The 22,963-nt window shown below is 46.8% G+C and overlaps 1 protein-coding gene across 1 annotated transcript in view; it reads left to right on the forward strand.

The window, feature by feature from the left end:
* Positions 1–22,963, forward strand: part of Ankh (ANKH inorganic pyrophosphate transport regulator) — a 124,782-nt gene that overhangs the window by 60,613 nt on the left and 41,206 nt on the right. The window contains exons 2-3 of the mRNA XM_029543931.1: positions 12,638–12,854; positions 21,671–21,789. Of these exons, the coding sequence (XP_029399791.1) occupies positions 12,638–12,854; positions 21,671–21,789 (336 nt within the window). The remainder of the gene's footprint in view (positions 1–12,637; positions 12,855–21,670; positions 21,790–22,963) is intronic.

Below are 22,963 nucleotides of genomic sequence, written 5' to 3' on the forward strand. Positions count from 1 at the left end.
CCAACCAGCCAACCAGCCAGCCAGCCAACCAGCCAACCAACCAACCAACCAACCAACCAGCCAGCTAGCCAACCAACCAACTAACCAACCAACCAGCCAACCCAAGAAAGATGCATATATATTCAGTGTATACAGTATACCTTCCTGGCTCCCAGCTCATGTACATGGTACATTGGCCTAAAAGGTTACAATGTTCACTATCTGAGGCAGATGTGATTCTGATGCTATACAGATAGGCCTAGTCTTTAAGTATAGCTGAATGAATGAAATACTTCTATGAGTAATTCAAATTTACCAGCAGTTGCTATGGTGGGAGCTGTTGCGGGGTACCAGTTGGTTAGAGGGGTTACAGGAAGAACAACTTGACCATGTTCTCAGAAGATAGGCAGAAGGCAGGAGGAAGCCACCCACTGTTCCTCAGATGAGCAGGGAGACAAGTGAGGATCTTCAAAGAGTGGGCTTCATAGATCAACTTTATTTGTTTGTTGGTAATGTTTTCCATCAGTTTGTGTACATGTTTTAGTTTGAAAGGGCATCTTATTCTATAGCCCAGGCTGGTCTTGAGCTTGCAGCAATCCCTCTGCCTCTCAAATGCTGCTATTGCAGGTAGAGGCCACCATACCTTGCTTTGGTATGTGCTTTTGTAGACAGTCTCACTGTAGCCCCGGGGCCAGTTTGCAAAACTCACTAAGTAGTCCAGGCTGGCCTCGAACTCACGGCAGTCCTCCTGCCTCTCAAGTGTGCTGGAATGACACGCATGAGTAAACTTAAAATAATTTTGCCCTTCTCCTAAAGCAGCCAGCATTCACAGCCAGTCCTATGTCTCTCTCATTCCTTCTCCAGTCCTATGTCACTCTCATTCCTTCTCCCTGCTCGTATGCATAGCCTTGCTTACTTCTGCCTACACTGCTATTGACTCAATAGATTGAGCATTTTCCCCTCCTACTTTGTGTCACTTGTTCCCTATGTAGAGATACCATATCCTTTAGCGTTTCTCTCCCAGTGAGCGGTCATAATGTTGTCATCTGTCCGCAGTCCCACACTGTTGTGATAAACGTGCCTAGGAGATGCCGTTCTGCCACAAGACTAAGGTTTGCACCCATTTCTGAAGGGGGATTATTGGACCAAGCGGCGAATACACTTTTAATTTTATTCTTTTCTGTGTTTGCTCTGTTTTTATTTTTTGAGACTGTGTCTCACTCTGTAGACTAAGCTAATGCAAAATCCCAATCCACCTGCCTCAGGCTCCTATGCCACCATGCCAAGCTTGATTTTGAGTCTTCTTCCATGTTTCTTTTACCTTACAGGTACAGCAGTTCACACACCTGCCAACATGATGTGAAATGTCCCCTTATGCCTTATCTTGGTAGTACTAGATGTAATCAGTCGTTTTCAATTTTTAATCTGATATTGATGGCTTTTTTCATTTCCCCAACTCCCATTGAAGTGTGGCATCTTTTTCCTGGTCAGGTCCCAGGGACATCTGTTGTGGAGTTTTTCGTCTCTGCAGTTGGCTGTCCATGGTGTCAGGCTCCTTTCTGGACTGCCTTGTATGTTTCTAGTCTTTTCTCCTATGTGAGATTAAAAATCATTTGGCTTAGTTAGGTCCAAGTAAAAACCCAAATTGCTAGATTCTAACGCCAACTCCATGAGTCTTAGAGATAAATCCAGCGAGATCTTCCTTGGGTTTTCTGTTGTTCTCACTGAGAAACCGTTTGGCTGTTTGTTTACTTAGATCTTATTGGTTTGTCCTTGAAGATCCAAATACTGTGATTTGCGTTTCATTCAGGAATACTTGTTTCAGAGGATGGAAAGATGGCCCGGGAGGCCAAGGTGCCTGTCTCCCAGCCTGACAACCCGAGTTTGGTCCTGGTCCCCATATAAAGGCGAGAATGGCGTCCTCATTTATCTTCTGATCTCTGCACGTGCTTGGTGACACAGGCACACACATGCTCACTTAAAGTCAGTAAGTCAATCAATGGAAAAAAAATTTAATGGGTACCTGTTTGAAGTATTCTCAAGAATTTTCTAGGAATTTTTACGAGAATTTTTGTAAGAATTTTACAAGAATATTTTTTTTTTAAGAATTGAAGTATTCTCAAGAACCATCTCACGAGAGAGATTTTATGAGTCTGATGTAGTTTTAATGAGCTCATTAGTCTAATAGAGCAGTGTATGTCCATCAGACACAGAGAAAGAATGTACTCTTTTTCGTTTTCTGTTTTTTTTTTCCCTTGACAGATTCCTTTTAAATAATAAATACGCAGAAAGAAGTCTTAGTACAGAAGCTTGAGAGCTTTATTCTCTAGTATACAGTTATATTACCGTTGTCCTAAGTGGTACTCTAAAGACATCTCCATCTTCCCTGGGAAGGTTTAAGACTTCTGTCTGTAAGTTCTTTTTTCTTTGGGTCCCAGTCTGAGCAGCAATGTTGCAGGACCCATAAAGACAGAAATGGCCCTGCTGGGCAGAGGGAGGCCTTGAGCTGAACTTTGCTCGCCTTCAGCTGTCAGAAAAAAATGGATTGAAAGTAAGGAAACCCCAAAGCCCACCAACTGTGGAAGGTTTAGCAGGGCATGAACTTCCGCAAGGGCACCGGCCATAACCCACAGACCACCCTGTAGCCAGGCGATGCCAGGCCACTGTCCTCCTATCCCTGGGGACATCACAGTCTCCCTCTGTTTGGAGTCAGTGAGGCCTTGAGTGGGGTTGTGCTAACTTCCATGGATGCCTTCTTCAGCGACCAGTGACCCCTGTTGTTTAAAGGAGCCAGGGCCAGTGTTCAGGTCTTTACCTGAAGAGCTCCCTGAGAGCTTCAGCCCAGGAGAGCCACTGAGCCCAGTCTTCAGAACGGTCACCAGACCTGGGCTTTGTCACCAGGTAACTGTGACACCTCTATTCCTTCCAGACTGTGCGGGGAGATTGAAAGGTGTACCTGATGTTGACCTGAGTCCTCCACATACATGAACACACGTGCACAGAACACCTCCCCCCAACACATAGGCAGAATAGAAAACAGTAACAGCTCCATAAACAGTCTTCTGATGTAGACGTTAACCTTGGGATCTGAGTGATACAATTATGGGGGGGGATACCTTAGAACAGGGTCCCCCACAGCGGGGGTCCTCACAGTGGGGGTCCCCCACAGGCCAGCTGCTCAGGTGCTTTCATGGATATCGTTTGTCACTGGGTTTCAGAGGGGCCAAGTGCAAATTGGTAGTCACTTAATGTAAAGACATTTGCAGAAATCACGGAAGGCAATAGACTTCCTAAGTCAGCAGCTAGAACAGCAGGGAGTGGGGATTCTGAGTAGCTCAGATGTCCCCAAGGCTAAGGTGGCAGAGGAAGCAGGAAAAATCTGGCCAACAGAACAAGTGTGGAGAGTTCACAGAAGCACTCCTCCCAGTCCACAATTAACTTTCTGTTTATTTGAGACTCCCCCCCCCCGTCTGTGTGTGTGTGTGTGTGTGTGTGTGTACCTGTACACGTGCTTATAGAAGCCAAAGGTTGACAAAACCTGTCTCAATCTCTGTCTACCTTATTTTTAATAGCATATCTTTTGCTTATTCTTCAATAATATCATATGTATAAACAGTATATCTTGTCCACGCCCCAACTCTCCCCTCATACTCTTCTGGGTCACCACCCCCAAGAGAGATAGCCTTTGCTCCCTTGAACATACCCGAGTGTTTTGCCTGTTCACATGTGTTATGTTTCTGGGACCTGTAAAGATCAGAAGAAACCTACAAATGGTTGTGAACCCCCCCCCCCATGTGGGTGCTAGGAATTGAACGTGGGTCTTCTGGAAGAGCAACCAGCGCTCTTAACCACTGAGCCATCTGTGTACCCCAGACCTGCTCCTTCCCTAGGTTTTGCTGTTGTTGTTGCTGTTTGCTTGTGTTTTGTTTTGTTGGGGTGGGGGACACTGGGTCCATGTACTGCTGCCTGCTAGAATGCTTGGCTTGGTCTCATGGAGTCCTGTGCAGGAAAGCCCAGCTCCCATGAGCTCATGAGTGCAGTGTCCATGTCAGATCAGAGGACAGCGTTTCACAGCTCTCCTCCCCATCCTCCACATCTTCCATTCTTCCTGTCCCCTCTTACACAATGACCCTTGGGCTGGGGTAATATAGATACTCCATTTAGGGCTGAATATTCAATAGTCAGTTATTCTTAACCCTTTGAGGACCAGTTAAGAATCTGTGTCAGTTGCTGTCGGAAGCTTCTCTGACAATGGTTGCAGGCAGCACTAATGTGTCCAAATACTTAACACCTTGATGACATAGCAGCATTAGGTTCTCTTTAGGACCTCTGACCTCCCACGCCAAAGATCTTTGGGCAAGGTTTCAATACCAAGCATGACCCCCCTACCCCATAAGCAGGCCTCCAGGTCCTATCCAAAAATCTTTGCTTATCCCTGTAACTTTTATGATACTGGAGCACCAGGGGGCTCCATACAAGAGCTTTCTTTCAAGGAACCCGGACTCGCCAATAGACTAGCAAGCCCCAAGGATGCTCCTGTGTCTTCCTCCGCAGCCTGAAATTACAGGCATGCATCCCAAGAACAGACTTTGCTTATATGTTAGGGCTCTGAAGTCGGTCTTCATGGTGACATGGCATGAACTTTCCCAAACAAACAATGTCCCCACCCCTCCTACTGTTTAGGTCTGGCACGAATGAATAGCATTTTGACATATTAACTAGGAATTGTTATTTGAGGACCATGTTTCATGTAAAAAGCTACAAGGAAATAAGATGTTTTGATAAAAATGTCACATCGTGGTGAAAATGAGATTTTTTTTTTTTAAAAAAGCACCAGAAACCTTTGGCGTTTTATGAAAGAACACTAGGATTTTCTGATTTTTTTTTTTTTTTTTTAGATAAGCCGGAGGATAGTCCTGGGTGGCTCTTGATCCTTCTGTCTCCCACCTGCCAGGTGCAGGGTGTTAGGTATGCATGCAAGCAGCGAGCGCTAGAGTCGACTTAGTAATATACTCCTTCTGTCAAGCCTTCCCCCGTTAAAGTTGGCTGAGCGGATGGTGCTCATGTCTAAATAAAGGATCGGGAGAGCTGACAAGAGTTCTGCAACACTAAAATATGTCCCTTCATGATTAAATCTGTTTTCAAATTAGGAGGGTCATTTAAAAAAAAAAATGCTTTTTATACCTCAGACCTATGAAGACACAGATGAGAACACACTGAATTAGGTCTCACTTCACTATACCTTGTCTGGTGGTTGGCATCTGTCTATCTGTCTGTCTGTCTGTCTGTCTGTCTATCTATCCATCTATCTATCATCTATCTATCTTGAAACAGGATCTCACTGTGTAGCTCAAGCTGGCCTGGAACTTAGACCAGGGACTTAAAGGGATCTGCTGGCTTTTGCCCCTCAAATTGGTTCTGTTTTTTTTATAAGCTCTTCTCTATGGATCACAAACAGCAGTGACATCAGTGTCACCTTTTGTCTGGACCAGGTCATCTCGGGGTTTTCAGCAAGCACTAAATATGGACCTACAGAGCAGAGCCCTGTGTGATTGCTGAAGAGACCGGGCTCATTTGCCTGCTGTTCCCTTCAAACCACAGCCTCGTGTGTGGGTGTCAAGCTCTTGGCTGGAGCTCCAGCTAGACAGAGCTGTATAGATCCTTGAAAAAATAAAGTGGAGCTGGAAAACTACTGGGAAGACAAATGATCCAATTTAACTCCAACCACTTTTTAAAATACAGACGAACAGAACAATAACAGTGGAAAAGTACAGGATCCGGGAACACGGACTCCTGGGGAGGACTGCCCTCCCCAGTGGCTGGCCATCTCAGTCACCCCACAGGTGGCTGTGCCTAGCCATGCTGGTCCCGAGAAGGTGATATCTATCACCTTCCTGAAGATGTCGAATTCAGGAAAGATTTTAAAACTACACTTTAGCTGTTTCATGGTGTGATGGGGGTGACAGACACCCTGCACCTTTAGAGAGAGAGATCATCTATTAGCAAAGGGCTTAGAAAACAACCTGGACCGTCTCCACACAAAACAGACGATTGTCTAGCCCATGAGGCCTACGACTTCCTCTAAATCCAAGATGAGACATATGAAGGAACGTCTTACTAAAAAAAATAAAAAAATAAAAACGGAACTTTCAGCAATGAATATCAGACCTCAACTGGAAACCTTGTAGAATCTGAAAAGCCATTTCTGAATGAAGAGTGAGATGCGTTTTCTGATAAGGCCCTGGACTTAGGGGCAGTCCGAGTCCCAAGCTCTAGGCACTTACTGAATTGCATAGCCATCTCTCTTGAATACCCTGTTCCCTCCCCGTCCATATTGTCAGAACTTGGAGATCCACGGTGGCTCACTCACCTTCTATTTTTGTGGGTGTGTTTGCTGTTCTAGAGGTTGAACCAAGTTCTCCTGTATGCTAGGTGAGCATTCTTCCTCCGAGCCGGATGACCAGCCCAGCAACTCAGCTTTTAGCCGGCTCTCGAATAGGCTCTAGGTCTTATCCTCTAAGCTTGGTTTTTCTTCTTAAGTCATTAAATTCCTCAACATGATTTGACTCTGTCAGGGAATAGTTTGCCCTGTTTTCCAGACACTTCTAAAGCAAGTGAAAGGGGGGAAGGGTAGGAAAAAAACTGGTGTCTGAACCTTACACTTACAAGGCTAATCATGTGGCCCAGGGCTGCATTCTATTTGTGTCCCTGTGACTACAGCTGAGAGCCAGCTGGGTGCTCAGTCCTGTGGGGCCAGAGTATGATGGAGCAGAAATATCAGGGGACACCCTGTCTGTCCACTCAGAAGATGTCAGAACCACAAGGACAGGTCTGTCTACCTGCCCTCACTTGGCATATTTTAAATCCATAAAAATCTAACCAAGAATTGTTCTTGTTTTTTTTTTCTTTGTAACCTATCAAACCAAGCCCACAGCTGGGATTCCACCCATTAATGGTCATGTAGGAGATCATATATCCATAGATCGTTCATCTTTTTGTTCCTGTGTTACATTCAGACATTAGTGGTATTCAGTAAATGTAAGAGAATCGATGGCAAAGCCAAGTCAGACTGTGCTTCAAGGTGAGCCCAGTGCACATTGTGTGTACAGCCAGGGGGCAGGGGTGGGGTGAGGGACCTGGGCTGTGTATACAGATGGTTGCAGAATAGGAAGGAGAGAAGCGGAGAGAAGAGGGTGGCTAGTCAAGAGGTTTCTTTCTGAGATATGCCCACATAAACCTTCATAGGAAGAAGCCGGGTCAAACAGGAAAAGGAAACTGGATATGAACAAGGCCCCACGGTAGTTTAGAGGATATCGAAGCCAGACCCTAGATAGATACCCCTTGACCTACCTGTTGAGACTAGCCTGTATGTTGTAACTGCAGTGAGGTGGAGAGGCAAGGCCGGGGACTCGGGTGTCAGGGAACAAGCCATCAGAGATTTAGTCTCGCCCGATGGCCTCATTACAGAAGAACTGGAGGCCGGGTCCTTCTAAACGGACCGAGGACGACAATAGGCGGGATTGGAAATGGCCGAGCTGCTCAGCCCCATGGAGGCCGACACTGCCCTAGCAGCAGGCTGTGTTCTGGACCGGGTTCCAGCAGTTCTCCAAGTCGAGGTTTGCAGACGCAGGATAAGAGTAGAGTGGACAGCTAAGCATTGAGTCCCGGCGATATCTGCAGACGACTTCTCGCTGTTGATGGAGGTGGCTCATAAGAACGGCCCGAGCTGTCACGGGTGTGGTGTGGCAGCAGGCTTGAGGGAACGGGTGACGTCTCCTGAAGGACTGCTGTCTGCAGCTTAGCAGACTTGCCTGATCTCCCAGATTCCAAGTTAAACATGCTGGGAGTTTAGGATTTCCTGTCCTAGACAGTCCATCTGGGAGAGGGCAGCTCAGACCGGTGAGATTTCATAGGCGTTTCCCGGGGGAGGGGGTGGTTTTTACTTTTTAATAAATGTCCTGTGGTCTGGCGAACTTGGTGTATCAAAAAACCAAAACAGCACATAGGCAGCCATGAGTCTGGACAGTGCCAAGATAGGGGACACAATAGGATAGGGTAGGTGCCCGTAGGCCACCAGTGTTTCTGGGAAGCTGCTCTGTCTGTAAGTCATGCTCTGCACTGCTGCTGGGCCTTGTCTGAGGAAAGAGCAGTGCTGTTCCATGTGGAACCAGGTCTGAACCGTGAACAAGGGGCAGTGTCACCTTTATATGTACCGGGGAGCTGTTAGGTTCTGGCCACAGTCTATGCTCGAGTGCCTTGGCTTTGGGAAACTGTAAAGGTTTAAGAACCGGCCTTGAACTCGCAGGTGAGCCTTAATTCTGACATCATGGGGGTCTCGTTCGTCCCGATGACTCATAGGCACTTTTTTGAGCTGAATTTTAAGGCCATAGCTAGTTCTCTTCCCTGGCCACTGCAGCCTCTTTTGGACTTGGGTTAAGATATGGCTGGGTTTCGAGCAGCATTGCCAAAAGCCTCTGACCTACTCAGTTAACTCTGCAATGCAGCCGAGCCACGTGCCAGCAGGACCCAGGCCTGCACGCCCTTGACGGCCTTCGGTTTTTATCCCTAGAGACGCACGCGAAAGAATCTTGGCTTTCCCTTCCATTCTATCTATAGCCTTCCCAGAGGATCTCACACAGTCCTCTAGCTCTAAATGCTGTTGCCACACGGCCAGCCATCTCCTTCAGGCCACTGTCCCCATCTTAGTGAGCACCACATTGCTCAACGGTGACTCAAACCACGAACCTCGCCAGTCATCCGTTTTCCCCTTTGTTCAAGACCTTTGTCCCCCAAACTGTGTGCTTCTATCTGTCTGCACTACCCTACCACACCACCACCTCTAGTCAGAGCTCTAGGTCACAGAACTACCTTCTCCCCACTCTCTGGGGTGGTCTGCTCTTGTCCTCCTTGTCTGCTCTTTGCCCCCCACCCCCTCACCCCGACCAGGCCTTCCCACTGTCTTTCATCCAGCTGGCTCCTTGTCCTGGTGTCAGTCCCACTGCTACCTTATGGAGGTCCCTCTGTCTCTCCAGATGAGTTCCTCCTAGAACTGCTCAGCTCACGGGCACATTGCTTTTCCTCAGTCCACACCACAGTGAATATTTATACTTCACACTCGTTTATCACATTCTGCAGTCTGTCTGTCCTTCTGCCGTGCATGGGATACCCTGCCAAACTGTGGTTCTGGGGGCAAAGCAGTAAACGCAGGTCCCTGCTCCCCAGAGCTCAGGAAGACAGGCAAAGTATGATAAATGAAAGAGGGGCAGGGTGGACAGACTTTCAGACAGCAGGTGACTGCAGGACACTTCACAGCCTTAGGGGTGGTAAGAAGCCATCACAGATACCGGGGAGATGGATGCTTTGTCCCGTATGTGGTTTGGAAGAAATGTAAACTCTTTAGAGGACAGTTCATTCCAATCCATCGCTCAAGAGAGCCAGGAAGATTAAGTTAAAAAGTCAAGCGTGCAAACAAAGCCATAAAGTAGAAGAACATAATCTTATTACAGATGGGTAAAGAATAATTGCAAAGACTAAAGGTGCACGCAACAAAGCCTGTGAAATAACCAGTAATAGCAGTGCTTCCACTATCAATAAAATCATGAAATTAATAAATTGGACAGATTGGAAGATGTTGCTACAAACGGGAATAGGAAGCACTAAGTCATAGAGGTAGCCCATGTTCTTAAGCCTAAGCGTTTCCTGCATTTTTCATATTAGAGCCAGGATACGTTTTGTTTGAATGAGCATTGAGCCCCATGGCCATAAACATTATTAGATCCGTAGGACGTCTCACAGGCGGTAGTGTCTCACGATTACAAATCCTTGCTCACCGTGTCCTTTCTCGTGTAGTAACTGCTTGGTGCTCCCGTGCACAGCCTGCCTCTCTCTCTTCCAAGGTCCTCCGAGTGACCCACTCAGCAGTTCAGTGATAGAAACAGATTCCGGCTGAGCTCTGCCTGGGTGAACCCCATGCTCTTTCCTCAAAGTGCCATAATTGGTGGCCTTACTGAAACTTCCCAACCTTGCCGACAGCTGTCATTAGCTCGGCTCCAGGTTTAAGACTCAGCTTGGGAAGTGTTGGTGGAAATAGAAGTGCAGCCACGGCTGATGGGTTGCTGTGATTGTTGTTTGTTTGTTTTTTAACAAAAAAAATCTAATGTTTGTCGAGAAAACATGTAGACAGTCTGTTCCTACATTATATAGGTATGCTACTAAGTGTGTTTGAAATTTGTGCTAGATAATGTCATTTAAATTTTAACATGCTTTTTTGCTCTAGAAACAAACAGTCCACGGGCTGGTGATACAACCCAGCAGGACAAGGTGTTTGCCACCAAGCCTGACAAGTTTGATTCAGTCCCGGGAACCTACATGGTAGAAGAGATCTCACTTCTGCAGGTTGCCCTCTTACCTCCAGATCCATGACTTGTCATGTGTGTGCACACACACACACACATACACACATATACACACATGCACACACATATACACACATACTAAATAAATAAATGTTTATTTAAAAATCCAAAACCGTAGACTAGAGGAAGATGGGGGAGGGTTTCAACTATACCAGTTATGAGACCTGAGCAGGCATTCCATGGTGTGGCATTGGTACTGTGGATTATACAGGCTCTGGGAGGCTAAGAAGCTATTCAACGCTGTTCCGAGTTGACTTGGAGTGGCACAAGACCTGAAGTGGACACTGTGAATTAGTGAGCAAATGCTTTCTGAAGAGGGTGGAGCAAGCAGGAATGGGGGAGGGGAGCAGAGGAGCATGGACTGGTGTGTCTGCTGGAGTCTACTTCCAAATCCTGTGGGAAATTGTATCAGAAGTGGCCATAGAAGCAAGGAGCTGGCCGTCCTAACCAGTACCTATCAGTTCTTGGGTTCCTGCCACCTGGGGATCTATGAGACCTGGTGGACACCACCAGTATCCACCTCGTATTCCCACTGGACTAACTGCATAGGTGATCAAGTTGGCAAGCTCAGAAGCATATAGCAGGAGTTCTCGTATCAAACACAAGATTCATCCCCAGGGCATCAGTCTCTTGGTTTTTTAGTTTGCTCTATGGTGTTAAGTAAGGCATTTGATTTGATTCATTTTGACGGAAGGAAAAGTTTGTTTCTTTAAAAAAAAAAAAGTTAACACTGTTTTCCAAACAGTTCTTGTGGGAAAGTTCAAGTACAAGGAAGAAGAAAGAAATTTGAAGAACAGTTGTCAAAAGCTAGCTTTATAATCCAAGCTTTGGCAGCAAATGCTGCTCCCACCTCTCAGTAGAGCCTTGCTTGAATGCTTTGCTCCGTTAGAGTTCTGCACCTGACTCGGCAGCATCTCTAGAAAAGATGATGAAGCAGTGTCTTGAGGAACTGGAGCCCCTGGGTCTTGCTCATTTCTTCTGTCCCCCTGAGAAGCCTAAACAGACAATGTGTTACAGTAGACTCACGAAATGACCTAGCATGTGCGTATGTGCACGTGTGCGTGAATGTACACACCCACCCATCATAGCATGTCTGTAGTCTGAATAAATTTTATAAGCAGTTGACATTCAATTGTACCTGGAAGGGTCTCATCCTTGCTTGGTGGTACATAAACTAAAGAGCATACTTTACGATTCACAGCCTTAGAGCCAGTGAAACACTGAATGAGTTGCTTTGTTAAACATTTGGTGTAGTGATTCTTAAATGTTATATGTTTGAAGACTCATCTTGGATTTGGTTGGCGGGTCCAGCGTTGCTTCTTTCATAAAGTCGTTGGTTCACTTAGTTCTCAGATGTCACCTCTAAGGAGTATTACAAAGTGGCACTTAGGCTGCGCCACAGCTGTTTAGAGAGAAAATTATGAACCACTTCAGTAGAAATGGGGCAGACCAGAAAAATTCACTTCTGTTTTGAGCAGGCAGACTGAACACAGCTTTTATGAATGTGTCCGTGCGTCTGTCTGTTGGAAGAGCGGACACAGCGGGTAGAAGCTTTAGGGTGTCACTATTGATGACTGTGTGATGGTGGATGCATGTCATTAGACTTGAGGACACAGACTGTAGTTGAGAGATGGCCGTGTGTCAGTACAGGGTCATCGCTTGTAGCCAGCATCCCTTGTTAGGCCAGGATGCTGATGGTTGGGGGGTTGCTGTGCTTGTCGGGTGTGGGGACAAGGAGAAAGCTGTCATTTTTTCACTCATCTTTCCAAGAACTTAAAGCTGCTCTAACAGTAGTCTATTGTAAAAGTGGGTAACTGCTGTGGGAAGAGGCAAAGGTCTGGAGGGAGAAGAGAGTGACAGAGAGTGACAGAGAGAGGAAGGAGAACATATTACATACTGCATGCTTCTCTTATGTGGATCCAGTGTGTTGGGATTACAGGCATGATTTACTACACCAGGTTAGGAGTTTCAAAACATCCCCTTTTAAGTGATACCTCTTAGAACTATCGTTTGCCACAAATAAACACTTGTTGGGTTGATTACTTTCCCCAGTGGGCAAGTATTGCCTCCCCAAAAGCTCAGACTGAAGCTAATGTGGACCAAAACAGAAAAGTCAGTATTTTCTACAAACTTAGAGGAGTACTGTTTTCCCGGGAAACACAAGTCCCATGTTGGTGGCAGGACTCTGCAGAGGTGTGGTGCTGTGTGTCTCATGTTTGCCTTGGCTCTTCTCTCCCTCGCAGGCCTTGAACCGGGGCATTGCTGCAGTCAAGGAGGATGCAGTAGAGATGCTGGCCAGCTACGGGCTGGCGTATTCTCTGATGAAGTTCTTCACGGGGCCCATGAGTGACTTCAAAAATGTGGGCCTGGTGTTCGTGAACAGCAAGAGAGACAGGGCCAAAGCCGTCCTCTGCATGGTGGTGGCCGGTGCCATCGCTGCCGTCTTCCACACCCTGATAGGTAAGGCTCCTGCCCTCTCTCAGCATTTCGGTTTGGTCATTTCATTTTCTTCTCAATTGCTTTAAGTATAGTTGCAGGCTAAGTGGCTTCTTCAGGAATTATTAAACCTTTCGCGTGAAGACTTCAGATAGAGGAAGGAATGGGGTCTGTACTCCTAGATCAGTAACATTCTAAAACACGTTTCCTCCCCTGAAACGCTGCCGTTTTGTGCCTCTGATACCCGAGTCAGAGAATGTGTGTTTATCAGTGGGTGCCTGTACCTAGGAGGTAGACAAGATGGCAGCTACTCAAGAACAAAGGTATGGTGGATGTTACATTGAACTCATGCTTATCAGTATTGAGAACCAGCTAATGACAGGTTTTGAAATTAATTTGCTCGAGGGTTCCTGGGTGTTCCTTTATTCAAAAGCTTGACTAAAAACCCTTGGCAAAGCTGTCCCTGAGACAAGAAAGTTAGGCCCCAGCTACGGCGGCTGTGTACAGGTTTCTGAAGACCTAGGAAAAGCACATTGTATCAGAGCAGGGCTTCCTCTGCTGCCTTCTTGGTGGCCCTAGAGCCTCGTGCGGTACAGTTTCAGAGCATCCTGACTTTAAAATAGCTCTGTCTAACTGGCATAAAACTAGCAGGGCTCATCTATGGAAGCCGGTTGCCCAGAGCCCTTCGAGTGGTGCTTCCTAAGCCCATTGTGTGCCTTAAATGGCCACCGGTTGTATGAGAAGCATGAATGTCACAAAGTAAAGGAGCCAGAGGATTACCCAAACCACTTACGGTGAATTCATTCGCAGAAGGCCAGTGTTTGCTCACGTAATTGTGAATCGGAAAGTCAACAGGGAAAGGCCTTGGCGGTTTTCCTTTCTAAGACAGCAGGGGATTTTGTTGTAAGAGGAGTACAGAGGAGAGGCTGCGGACGGTGTCCCCAGCTGGGCGCTGAGATGGTCATTTCAGTGGTGCTTAAGGACACAGGGAGCAGTGACAGCACCTTTCTTTCTATCCACGTCACACACCCTCGTGTCCACGTCACACACCCTCGTGGTGAGTGTTTGGAGGAAGCATTCCTTCTGCTGCATCTGAGCCATTTCCAAAGAAGGTATATATACTGAGCGACGGCGTCCATGGCAACACAAGTGTCTGGTCTAAACGAGTAAAGTATATTCTTTTTGCTATTCGTCTTTTTATCTGTACCCTAAATAAATCCAACTTTCCCTGCTTTGTCCCAGTTGGATGAGACTATCTGACAACTACCAAGAAAGAGAAAAGCTGAGCAGACCGTTCCTGGCAGTCATAAGGGAAATGCTGAGTCTAAGATTTAGCACTGTATAGTATTAGATTGTATTTTTGAAAGAAGATCTCTGGAACACAAAGCACCTCTGACGTGATCTATAGCAGAGATTAACCTTGAACTCCTGATTTTCCTGTCTTACCCTTCTGAACTCTGGTATCACAGGTTATAAGGCAATGGGGCTGAACCACAGAGTTACAAGTATGGCAGGCAAACGTTCTCCAGACTGAGATGTAGCCCCAGACCATTGGTTTCTCCATGTTAAAAATGAAAATTTAAAATGATAAGAGCGTAAAATTAAATCAAAGGTGCCCTTTATCCCACTTACAATAAATAATTATTACTCTTGACCTGATTTATAGCTAATACGCCTCTTCCTCCCATCAAACAAATGCTCATCCCGCTTTCCAGGGACACACACAGCAGTCGGTTTCAAACACCTACATTTAGATTCTCGGGATTTTCCTTCTGCTGCCTTGCTGGCAACCGAGATGTTGATCTGTCCCGTGTCTGCTCTTGTGCATCAGGAATCTTTGCACATCTTCTTTCAGGAGTCTGTGAGCTCTCACCCAGTCTCCACACTGTCTTGACTGGCTGTATCTAAGTCCCCAGTAGTCACTTTTCTTGTCTATTAATGTATAGACATTGTCTATTCTATGTAGCATTGATTCACAGTTTTAGCCCTGCCGTACCTTTTCTGCCATTTGCAGTTAATGGCCAAATTTGTGCTTCCTTTTTGCTCTGCTCTTTGCGAGTTGGTTTCACTCCTTAAGACATCCCCAGCACGAGGCCTTCTTTATAGTAAATGGATGTTCTCACTGGCAGAGTCCATCCATTTTCCTACGTGGTAATGCTAAGAATGGAATGTGGGACATTTTACCTGTGCGAAATGCACCATTCTGTATAGCCGGTATCTGTCTTCCTTTTTGAATGGTGAGATGGTACTCCATAAATGATCCTCCTGGGACTGCAGAAGAACGGGAGTTAGGCTTACCACTCTTTCACTTCAAAGTGTCCAGGTCGCCCCTCTCGGTGCCCAGTGGAATGTGTGCTGAGAAGATTCCAGAACCCGAAGTAACTAGAAGGAAATGTGTGCAAAAGACACAATGGCCAGCTGTATGGCCTAAGTAGGTGTAGCCTGTGGGAAGGGGTGTGTGTGTGAGGGAGAGGGAGAGAGAGAGAACAGAGCTCTAGAGCTCTGGCATAAGCCAATTTCTGCCCAAGAGTGCACTGAAAGATGACAGAGTAAACCAAAGCAAAGCAGGGACCTTCCTTTCCCACCTGAGACTTGAGAAGAGTTAGGATCTGGAAGCCATTAACACAAAGGGCAAGCACTTGTAAGGAAATGAAGAGGTGTGCCCAGTCATGGGTTTGCAACCCAGAGGAAACAGGGCAAATCGAGTCAAGACCTGAATGTAACAGGTGGAGGGTGGCTGGCATGTGCTAGAGCCAGACCAGGTTACAAGGTGGCTGAGCTCAGAGCCTGAGCCTGGGAAGGGATCTGCTGAACGTGTGGGAAGCAGAGAGTCAGGGGGGGAGTTGGGAGATGATCAGGCAGCGGGAAGAGCAGTAAAGAGAGAGAGGACGCCATTAAGGGAAGTGCTGTGATAGCATGCCCAATACCCGTATGTCTTTATCACCCTCGGCACCCTTGTGACGCCTCAGGCTATCCGTGTTTACTCTAGTGTTTGTGTGTGTTCAATATAGCTTTAACCAACAGAGGCCACTATGTTCTTAACATGCCTCTTTTAAACCTCACGGTCTCTAAAAATCTTATTTCACATTTAGAAAAATCGGCTGAGTTTTGAAACTATGCATTATGACCGTGGTGTGAACTGATGTCTCCTTTAGTCAGGTCTCTAAGATCTTTTTTTTTTTTTTCTTTTTAATACTATGTGTCACTCAGTGATGTTTCCAGAGACTGCAGAACCCTGTTAACAACCGGTGTTGACTTCTGCTGAGTGACCTGGAACATGCCAGTCTTTGCAGTACTGGTGCTGATGATCTGCCAAGCCCTGGGGATCATCTTCACTGGGAGGGGCTTTAAGTTTAACCGTGTCTATATCTGAGTAGCTGGCTACAGATGTAGCACCTTAGGTTCCTCAGCCCCATGTCATCTCTGTGCACCAGTTAGTGGCTACAAGACTGTGGTCCCTAGACGCTCTTGTAGCACTATCTGTTATTAATTGTTCTTGTGCCAGTAAAGGAAAGAACCTGTCTCGGGTCCTTCTCATTGCATGTGCAGTAGCTAGCGTCACCTTCTTCCTTGTGTGTCCTGCTTGTTGTTTTCTGGGTTTCTATGTCTTTTCACCACTGGACATAGCTGGAGCGGATTTCACCCGCCACATAGGCCCTTACCCAGGAAAGCTTATCGGGGTTGATCAGGGAACAATGGTCCCTGTTCTTCCTCAGCGGCACCTGAGCAGCTCAGGACTCATGCCACAGAGCAAGAGTAGACAGCTGGAACTGTGTCAGATTTGGCAGACTTTAAATCTAGAAGATTCCTCATCTGTCAAGTTCCTGTCAGCTCCGAGCACACCCACAGCCTGGCTCTAACTAGACTTGCAGGAACTTCAGACATATTTCTTGGGTGTCTGCCACTTAGCATCATCCCTTTGGAGTTTAACCACAGCTGTGACTTCTTCCTTGGACTCACCTGAGACTCCACTTATTAAAAAACTGCAGAGACAGGGTTGCCACCACCATCCTTGAGTTAAGCCTGGTAGTCACGGTACAGGTGACATCCAACCTGTCTCGAGGACAGGTCGATGACCCGATGTTGTAGTTAGTGTCCACTGAGCCCACGTTATTTTCGCCTCCAAGGACATTGTGAGGCTTGCGACTTCCTCGTTCATACGGACAGAGGGACCTGTTGCTGTGTATGTTTGTTCCAAGTGGGAACCTGATTCATGTTCTGAAGGATCCAAGGAAGCCAGCATGGGTAACTAAAATAATCTCTAGATCTCATTTCTAGATTGGGTCTGTCTGTCTGTCTGTCTTACCTTTTCAGACTTCCCGCTTCCTCATGAATCACAGACTCTCCCTATGAAGCCATGCTGGGATCCATATGGAAAGCCAGACCGGTCAGAGTGTTAGGAATAAGCAGTTTCATTTATTGTCTGAAACCCCACCACAGGGATGGGATGTCGCTCAGTTGGTGGACTGCCAAGCATACACAGAGCTCTGGATCTGATGTCCAGATGTGATGCTGCACACCTGTGATCCTCCTTGGGAGGTAGATGCAGAGGGGACCAGAAGATCAATTACATCCTCACTACAGAGTGAGTTTGAGGCCAGCCTGCACCTCCTGGGACGTCGTCTTAAACCAACAAAACCAAACAAGGCAGAAAACAAAAGCCACCACAGAGCTCTCGGTGACTTAGAAAGCAAATGTTTGTTTCTCTTGGTTCTCCAGATCACTGGGCGGGTGATCCTTTTGGACTTTTCTGGGTCCACACCCCTGCTGTCAGTTGAAATCAGGATGTGGGTGTGCTGATGTTGAGGGAGCCCTCTGGGCGTGCCCGAGTGGCCCCTGCTGAGTGAGCTCTTTTCCTCTTTTCCTCCATCCTTCCTTGTCTGGTCGGTCGCTTTGCCCCATTGCCTGGGCTTTTTGAGCCGGCTGTGGCTGGACTCCAGGTGGCAGGTGGAGGCACGAGCGTCCTGAAGTTCAGAGTCAGAGGTATTACACCATCGCGCTGTTTGCAGCCTACTGACCGGAACACATCGCTGGCCAGTGCAGGGCCTAGGGGTGGGCACATTAACTGTTTAGTGTGTGGTACAGGGAACTGAGAAATCAGAGTGTCGCTGTAAAGAGACAGGAGCACCTTAGGACACTTATACAAACAATCACTTGGGCACAATGAATCCACCCATGTGTTTAATCTGTAGTTATCACAACCTGGGTTATAGCCTGTCTGTTCACCCAGTTATACAACGTACCCTATGGTGAGAAGCCGGGGACATAGTAACTTGTGAGTCCCACTTTGCCAAGTATACCACTAAGTCTCTGGCGCCCATGTTATCATCTCATGTTTACTTGCTTATATTATTATGCATGGCTCCAGGATCTTTCTTCTCCAAGGTCTTGTCCATATGTGCACCTCCCGCCCCTGTGCTTTGCAGATAAACAACGCCTAGCACAGAATTTACTGGGATCTAATTGTATGTCAGTGTCCCAACCCTCATGCAGAATGCTGTCCCCTTCACAGCTGGGTGACTGGCACGGTGCCTCATATGAATAAGTCATTCAACACATATTTGTCGAAGGGATTTAAATGTGATTTATCAGCCAGTAAGTACACACTCTTTGGAAGCAATACATACATTAGAAACCCCAGATGAACTTGCACGCTCCTACAAAGGCCTCGTAAGTAGAACTCGGAGGGTCGTAAATAGTCCTGGAGAGAGGCTTTTACACATTGATACCTTAGGAACTTGAATTAGGTCAGATGTTCTGAATTTTACACCTTGGAAATGCTCGGATTATAATTTACTCAAATAGACGGGGCCTTAGTTGTCTTTTGTATACTGCCTTTCATTGAAGTGAATATTTTATAGTTTGCAATAAGTACACAGTAACTATTAGCCCTGCTGGTTTGAGGACCACTGATTGCAGAAAGGGCTATTCTTGGATGGCTGAGGTTATTGGATCTGTGAATCTTTAAGGCCTTCCTTTCTTTGTTTGATCTGGTTTATAGCCTCCGACCTGGGACTAGGTCAAGCAGGTGTCCCGCTACTGTTTGCAGTCATAAAACCTGCGTGCACCTGTTCCGAAGTTTAATTAAGTTGTTTAATTGTTGCAGAACACTCTCCGTAAGGCCATTGTTAGAAGCTGAAGCTTTCCAAACATTGCCAAGGCAGCTAGATCAGTCACCAGAGACTCTATACGCAAAGCATCTTACACAGGTCACCACAGCCACCAGCTTCAGCTGGGTTGGAAACAGCTCAACAGCTGCCACGAGAGAGTGGGGTCGGGGAACAGGAGAAATGGGATGCAAACAGGTTCCGGGATTTTATACACACAATGTCTAGGGTGGAAACAGCTACTGAGTTACAGTCAGATTCCTCTACCATAGAAAGGAAAAATAAGGAAATCTGAAAGAAAAAGCTGTCTTTGGCCTCCAGGTTTCCTCTTTAGTCGCTGAAATAGGAAGGTTCTAAAGTAGAAACTAGAAAAATGTAACCCTTGGGTCCATGAATCCCAGATGATCCTGAAGCCAGGCCCAGGGAGCTGGGCAGGCCCTGGAATAGAAGAACAAGGTGGTACTTACATTCCAGAGACAGAGCTGAGAGAAAAGTTTAAGAATCCCACAGGCCTTGAGCCATCATTTGTCTTTCTATGTTTACCCCAGGTACCCTACAAAAAAGTTCCATCTTGTTGCTTTATCTAAAATACATTATTGCACGTGTCCGGATGCTCACGTCCCCCAATGCCCTGGCAACAGGTGCAGATCACATGCCCTGCTGTGAGCTGCACACATCCATAGCCCCGGAGTCTAAAACAAAAAAAGCGCCTTTCTCAGAACCAAGCTGCAGTCATTGTAGGGGCTGCTGTATCAAAATTCTACAGACTGTGCGGCTTAAAGGACAGAAATGTATAGCCTGGCGGGTCTGTAGGCCACAAGTCTGAGATCAAAGTACAGACAGGCCTGCTTCCTTCTGAGCACATTGAGGAACAACTTGCCCTCTGCCAGCTCCTTGGCTCTGAGACTTTCCTGGCAGCCTTTGGTGTGGAGCTGTGTCACCAAGTCTCTGCCCTCAGAAGGACTTTCTGCCCCACCCCCACTCTCCCACCCCTGTACATAGCTGTCTTTGTATCCAATCTCTCCCTTTTACAAGGTCACTAGTCATATGAGGTTGGACACCCACCCACTCCTATATGACCTCATCGTATATCTGCAATAATCTATGGCTACATAAGGTCACCATCTGAGGTCCAGGGGTTAGGATTTTGATGTCTGAACTTCAGGGAGACATGGTTTGTTCATGTCACCACCATTCTGGCCCTTAGCCTTCCTCTAATATCCCATGGTCCTCAGCATCAGTCACCCTGGGAGGCAGGTCCTGTCAGCTGGCATGCTCCATGGACCATAACCTTTACCAGGGATTTTCACTCGCAGCTATTCCTAGCAGCCCCGTGCCCTTGCGTGTGCCATCACTGCCTTTACTGCAGGTGTTTCTGCCAGAGTAGGGGCCTCCTTGAAAGACCCTGCCTGAGTGAGCATCTGCCGATTGCATAGAAACACATACGCCAGTAAATAGCATCAGTGATTAAGAGACCATGGCTCTGCCCCCCAGCATAGACTGTATGTGAGATGCAGGACTCTTGCATCCGAGCTTTGAGTTTCCATCCGCTGAGCGCTGGTCTGAATGCGCCTCTTACCTCACTATAGACTCAGGCTAAAGCTCACATGCTGCCTTCCAGGGTCAGTTCAGGCCACCAGTCTGCTTCTCATCCCTGTCAGGGCTTCTGGTCCAAATGACAGCTCGGAGCACAGCTGCCTCCTTCCCGCCCCTCGCTTGAAGTCTCATCTTCTCACGCTCCTTTTCTGCTTCAGGATGTCCTCTCCCTGGGCTTCCTTTCTTGCCCCTCAGTGGCCTTGACAGAGGCGCCACTCTCCCAACCTGATGCCTGTCTTCACCTCTGTAGCTGTCTCTTGGTTCTCACCTTAACCCTGCCTTGCTCTCTGGACATCAGAACCCCCTGAACGCAGCTCTTGTCCAGTATGACCTCTGCAGTTCCCAGTGACACGTCTCAGGTTCCTTCCTAAAGGCCACTTTCAAGGTTGCAGTACCACCAAGTCCTTGTGACTCAAGACTGATCCTGATGATGGTGCATTATCTCCACTGACTAGATTGTGGGGAGATAGGTTTCCCCTCAAACGCTGGCATGGGGGGGGGATGTTCTTCTTTTTCCTTCACACCATGACAAGTCTTGACACAGGACACCATCGGCATATCCCTTTCTACTGCCTAGGACAATTCCAGCATTGGTCACCCTCCTCCCAGGAAGTGGCACTGAGCACTGGCAAGTGTCAAAAACTCACCTGAAAACTTGTGAGGAAGACATGCTGAATTCTGTACGTTTTCTTTTGGTAAATACCTAATAGTATTTAAGTATTTATTTTCAACTATTCCCATCAAGCATTCCGTCATAATATCCAAATACTAGCACTGGTGCACAGTAAGAAATTGGGTAAATCAAGACTTAGCAGATAACAGAGGAAAATCAGCTCACTAAGCTGATGAGTAGGACGATATCATTCAGAGAGCCGAGGTTTATAGGGGCGCATATAGTCTGACCTCCTTTGTGTGGTGAAACTCGCATGCTTATCTCACACCCTAATAAAAGTACCGGGTCACTGTAAGTCACGCCCACCCCAGTAGATGAATGAGATTGTACATGATTCTCTTACAGCTTTTCTGACTTTTCTACAACAAGGCAGATAAGACATTTAAACTTATTTTAAGTTTTCTAGACAAAATTCATGTAAACTTCCTTTTTCTAAACACCATGTTTGTTTTGGCCCCTTGCAGCCTACAGTGACTTAGGGTACTACATCATCAACAAGCTACATCATGTGGATGAGTCTGTGGGGAGCAAAACACGAAGGGCCTTCCTGTATCTCGCTGCCTTCCCTTTTATGGATGCCATGGTAAGTGGAGGAAACGGTGGGCTTTCCTTCTTCTTAACGGCAAACACGTCTATCATAGAATTCGCTATTCTATTCGCTAGTGTGTCTGCTTCAATAGTAGAAGAGCATTCGCGTTTCTATGCAGTCAGTTTCCAGGGCCTCTCTGCATGCTATAGCCATTCCCATTCCACGCCCTATCCCAGAAACCGTGTTCTACTTTCTGTTTCTGTGAAGGTGACTATGTTAAGGTGCTGCACGGGGGTGGGGGGGTGGGGACTCAGACATTGTTCGTCCTCTCCTGCCTGGCTGATTTCATTTTCGATATTGTCAGTGTTCTCTCTCTGTTACAGAGTGTGCCAGGGTTTCATTCCTTTGGAAGGCAGAACAATGTTTCCTGTAGCTATAATACATCTTGCCTATCTACTCGTTTGTAGACTCCATTTTTGGCTACTGTGATTAAAATTATGAACACGAGTGTACAAATATCCTTTTGAGTCCCTACTTTCAGTTCTTTGGGGATATATGTATATATATATATCCCCAATTTTAGTTTTAATTTTTTTTTCCTGAGGAACCATTAAGCTCATTCCCGCAGCAGCTTATCAGTTTTACCTACAGTGTAGGTGGGTTCCAACTGACCCTTGGGCTTGTTAGCCAGTGTCTCTCAAATATATATATATATATTTGCCACAAGTTATAGCAGACAGCAGGAAAAAAACAATTGAACATTCTGATTCGGTTATCACGTGTTTTCTCATGGTTGGTTTCAGTTCCAGGTGATGGGGTCTACACTTGCTACTTGTTGTGTGGTGTGAACATGCAGGTTTCACGGTGTGCCTCTCCTGGACATCCTGATGGGAGATGTCCTCACTGGGTTACCATGGAGACCAGGATGCCCATGGTACTGGAGATGAGGCTTGTTTCTGTTCATTTTGGTGTAGCTATACAGAGACAATACAGAGTTAACAACATCCGGTCGCTAATAGTAAAGTCTTCCACTGGCTCCTTTGTAAATTACAGTTGGTGGGAGGCCTGGGTCACCAGTGGGCAGTGTAGCAGACAGTCAGAAGCACCGTGCGGTCCTCACACACCACACTTGTGCACAGGAGCCTAGAGCGTCTCGAGTCAGGCCTCGGTGCTGAAAGGGTTAAGGTTGAGCTGGACAGACTGTGCCTGTGATGTCACTCTGTCCTTC

This window comes from Mus pahari, chromosome 11, assembly GCF_900095145.1.
Source record: "Mus pahari chromosome 11, PAHARI_EIJ_v1.1, whole genome shotgun sequence".
NCBI lineage: Eukaryota > Metazoa > Chordata > Mammalia > Rodentia > Muridae > Mus > Mus pahari.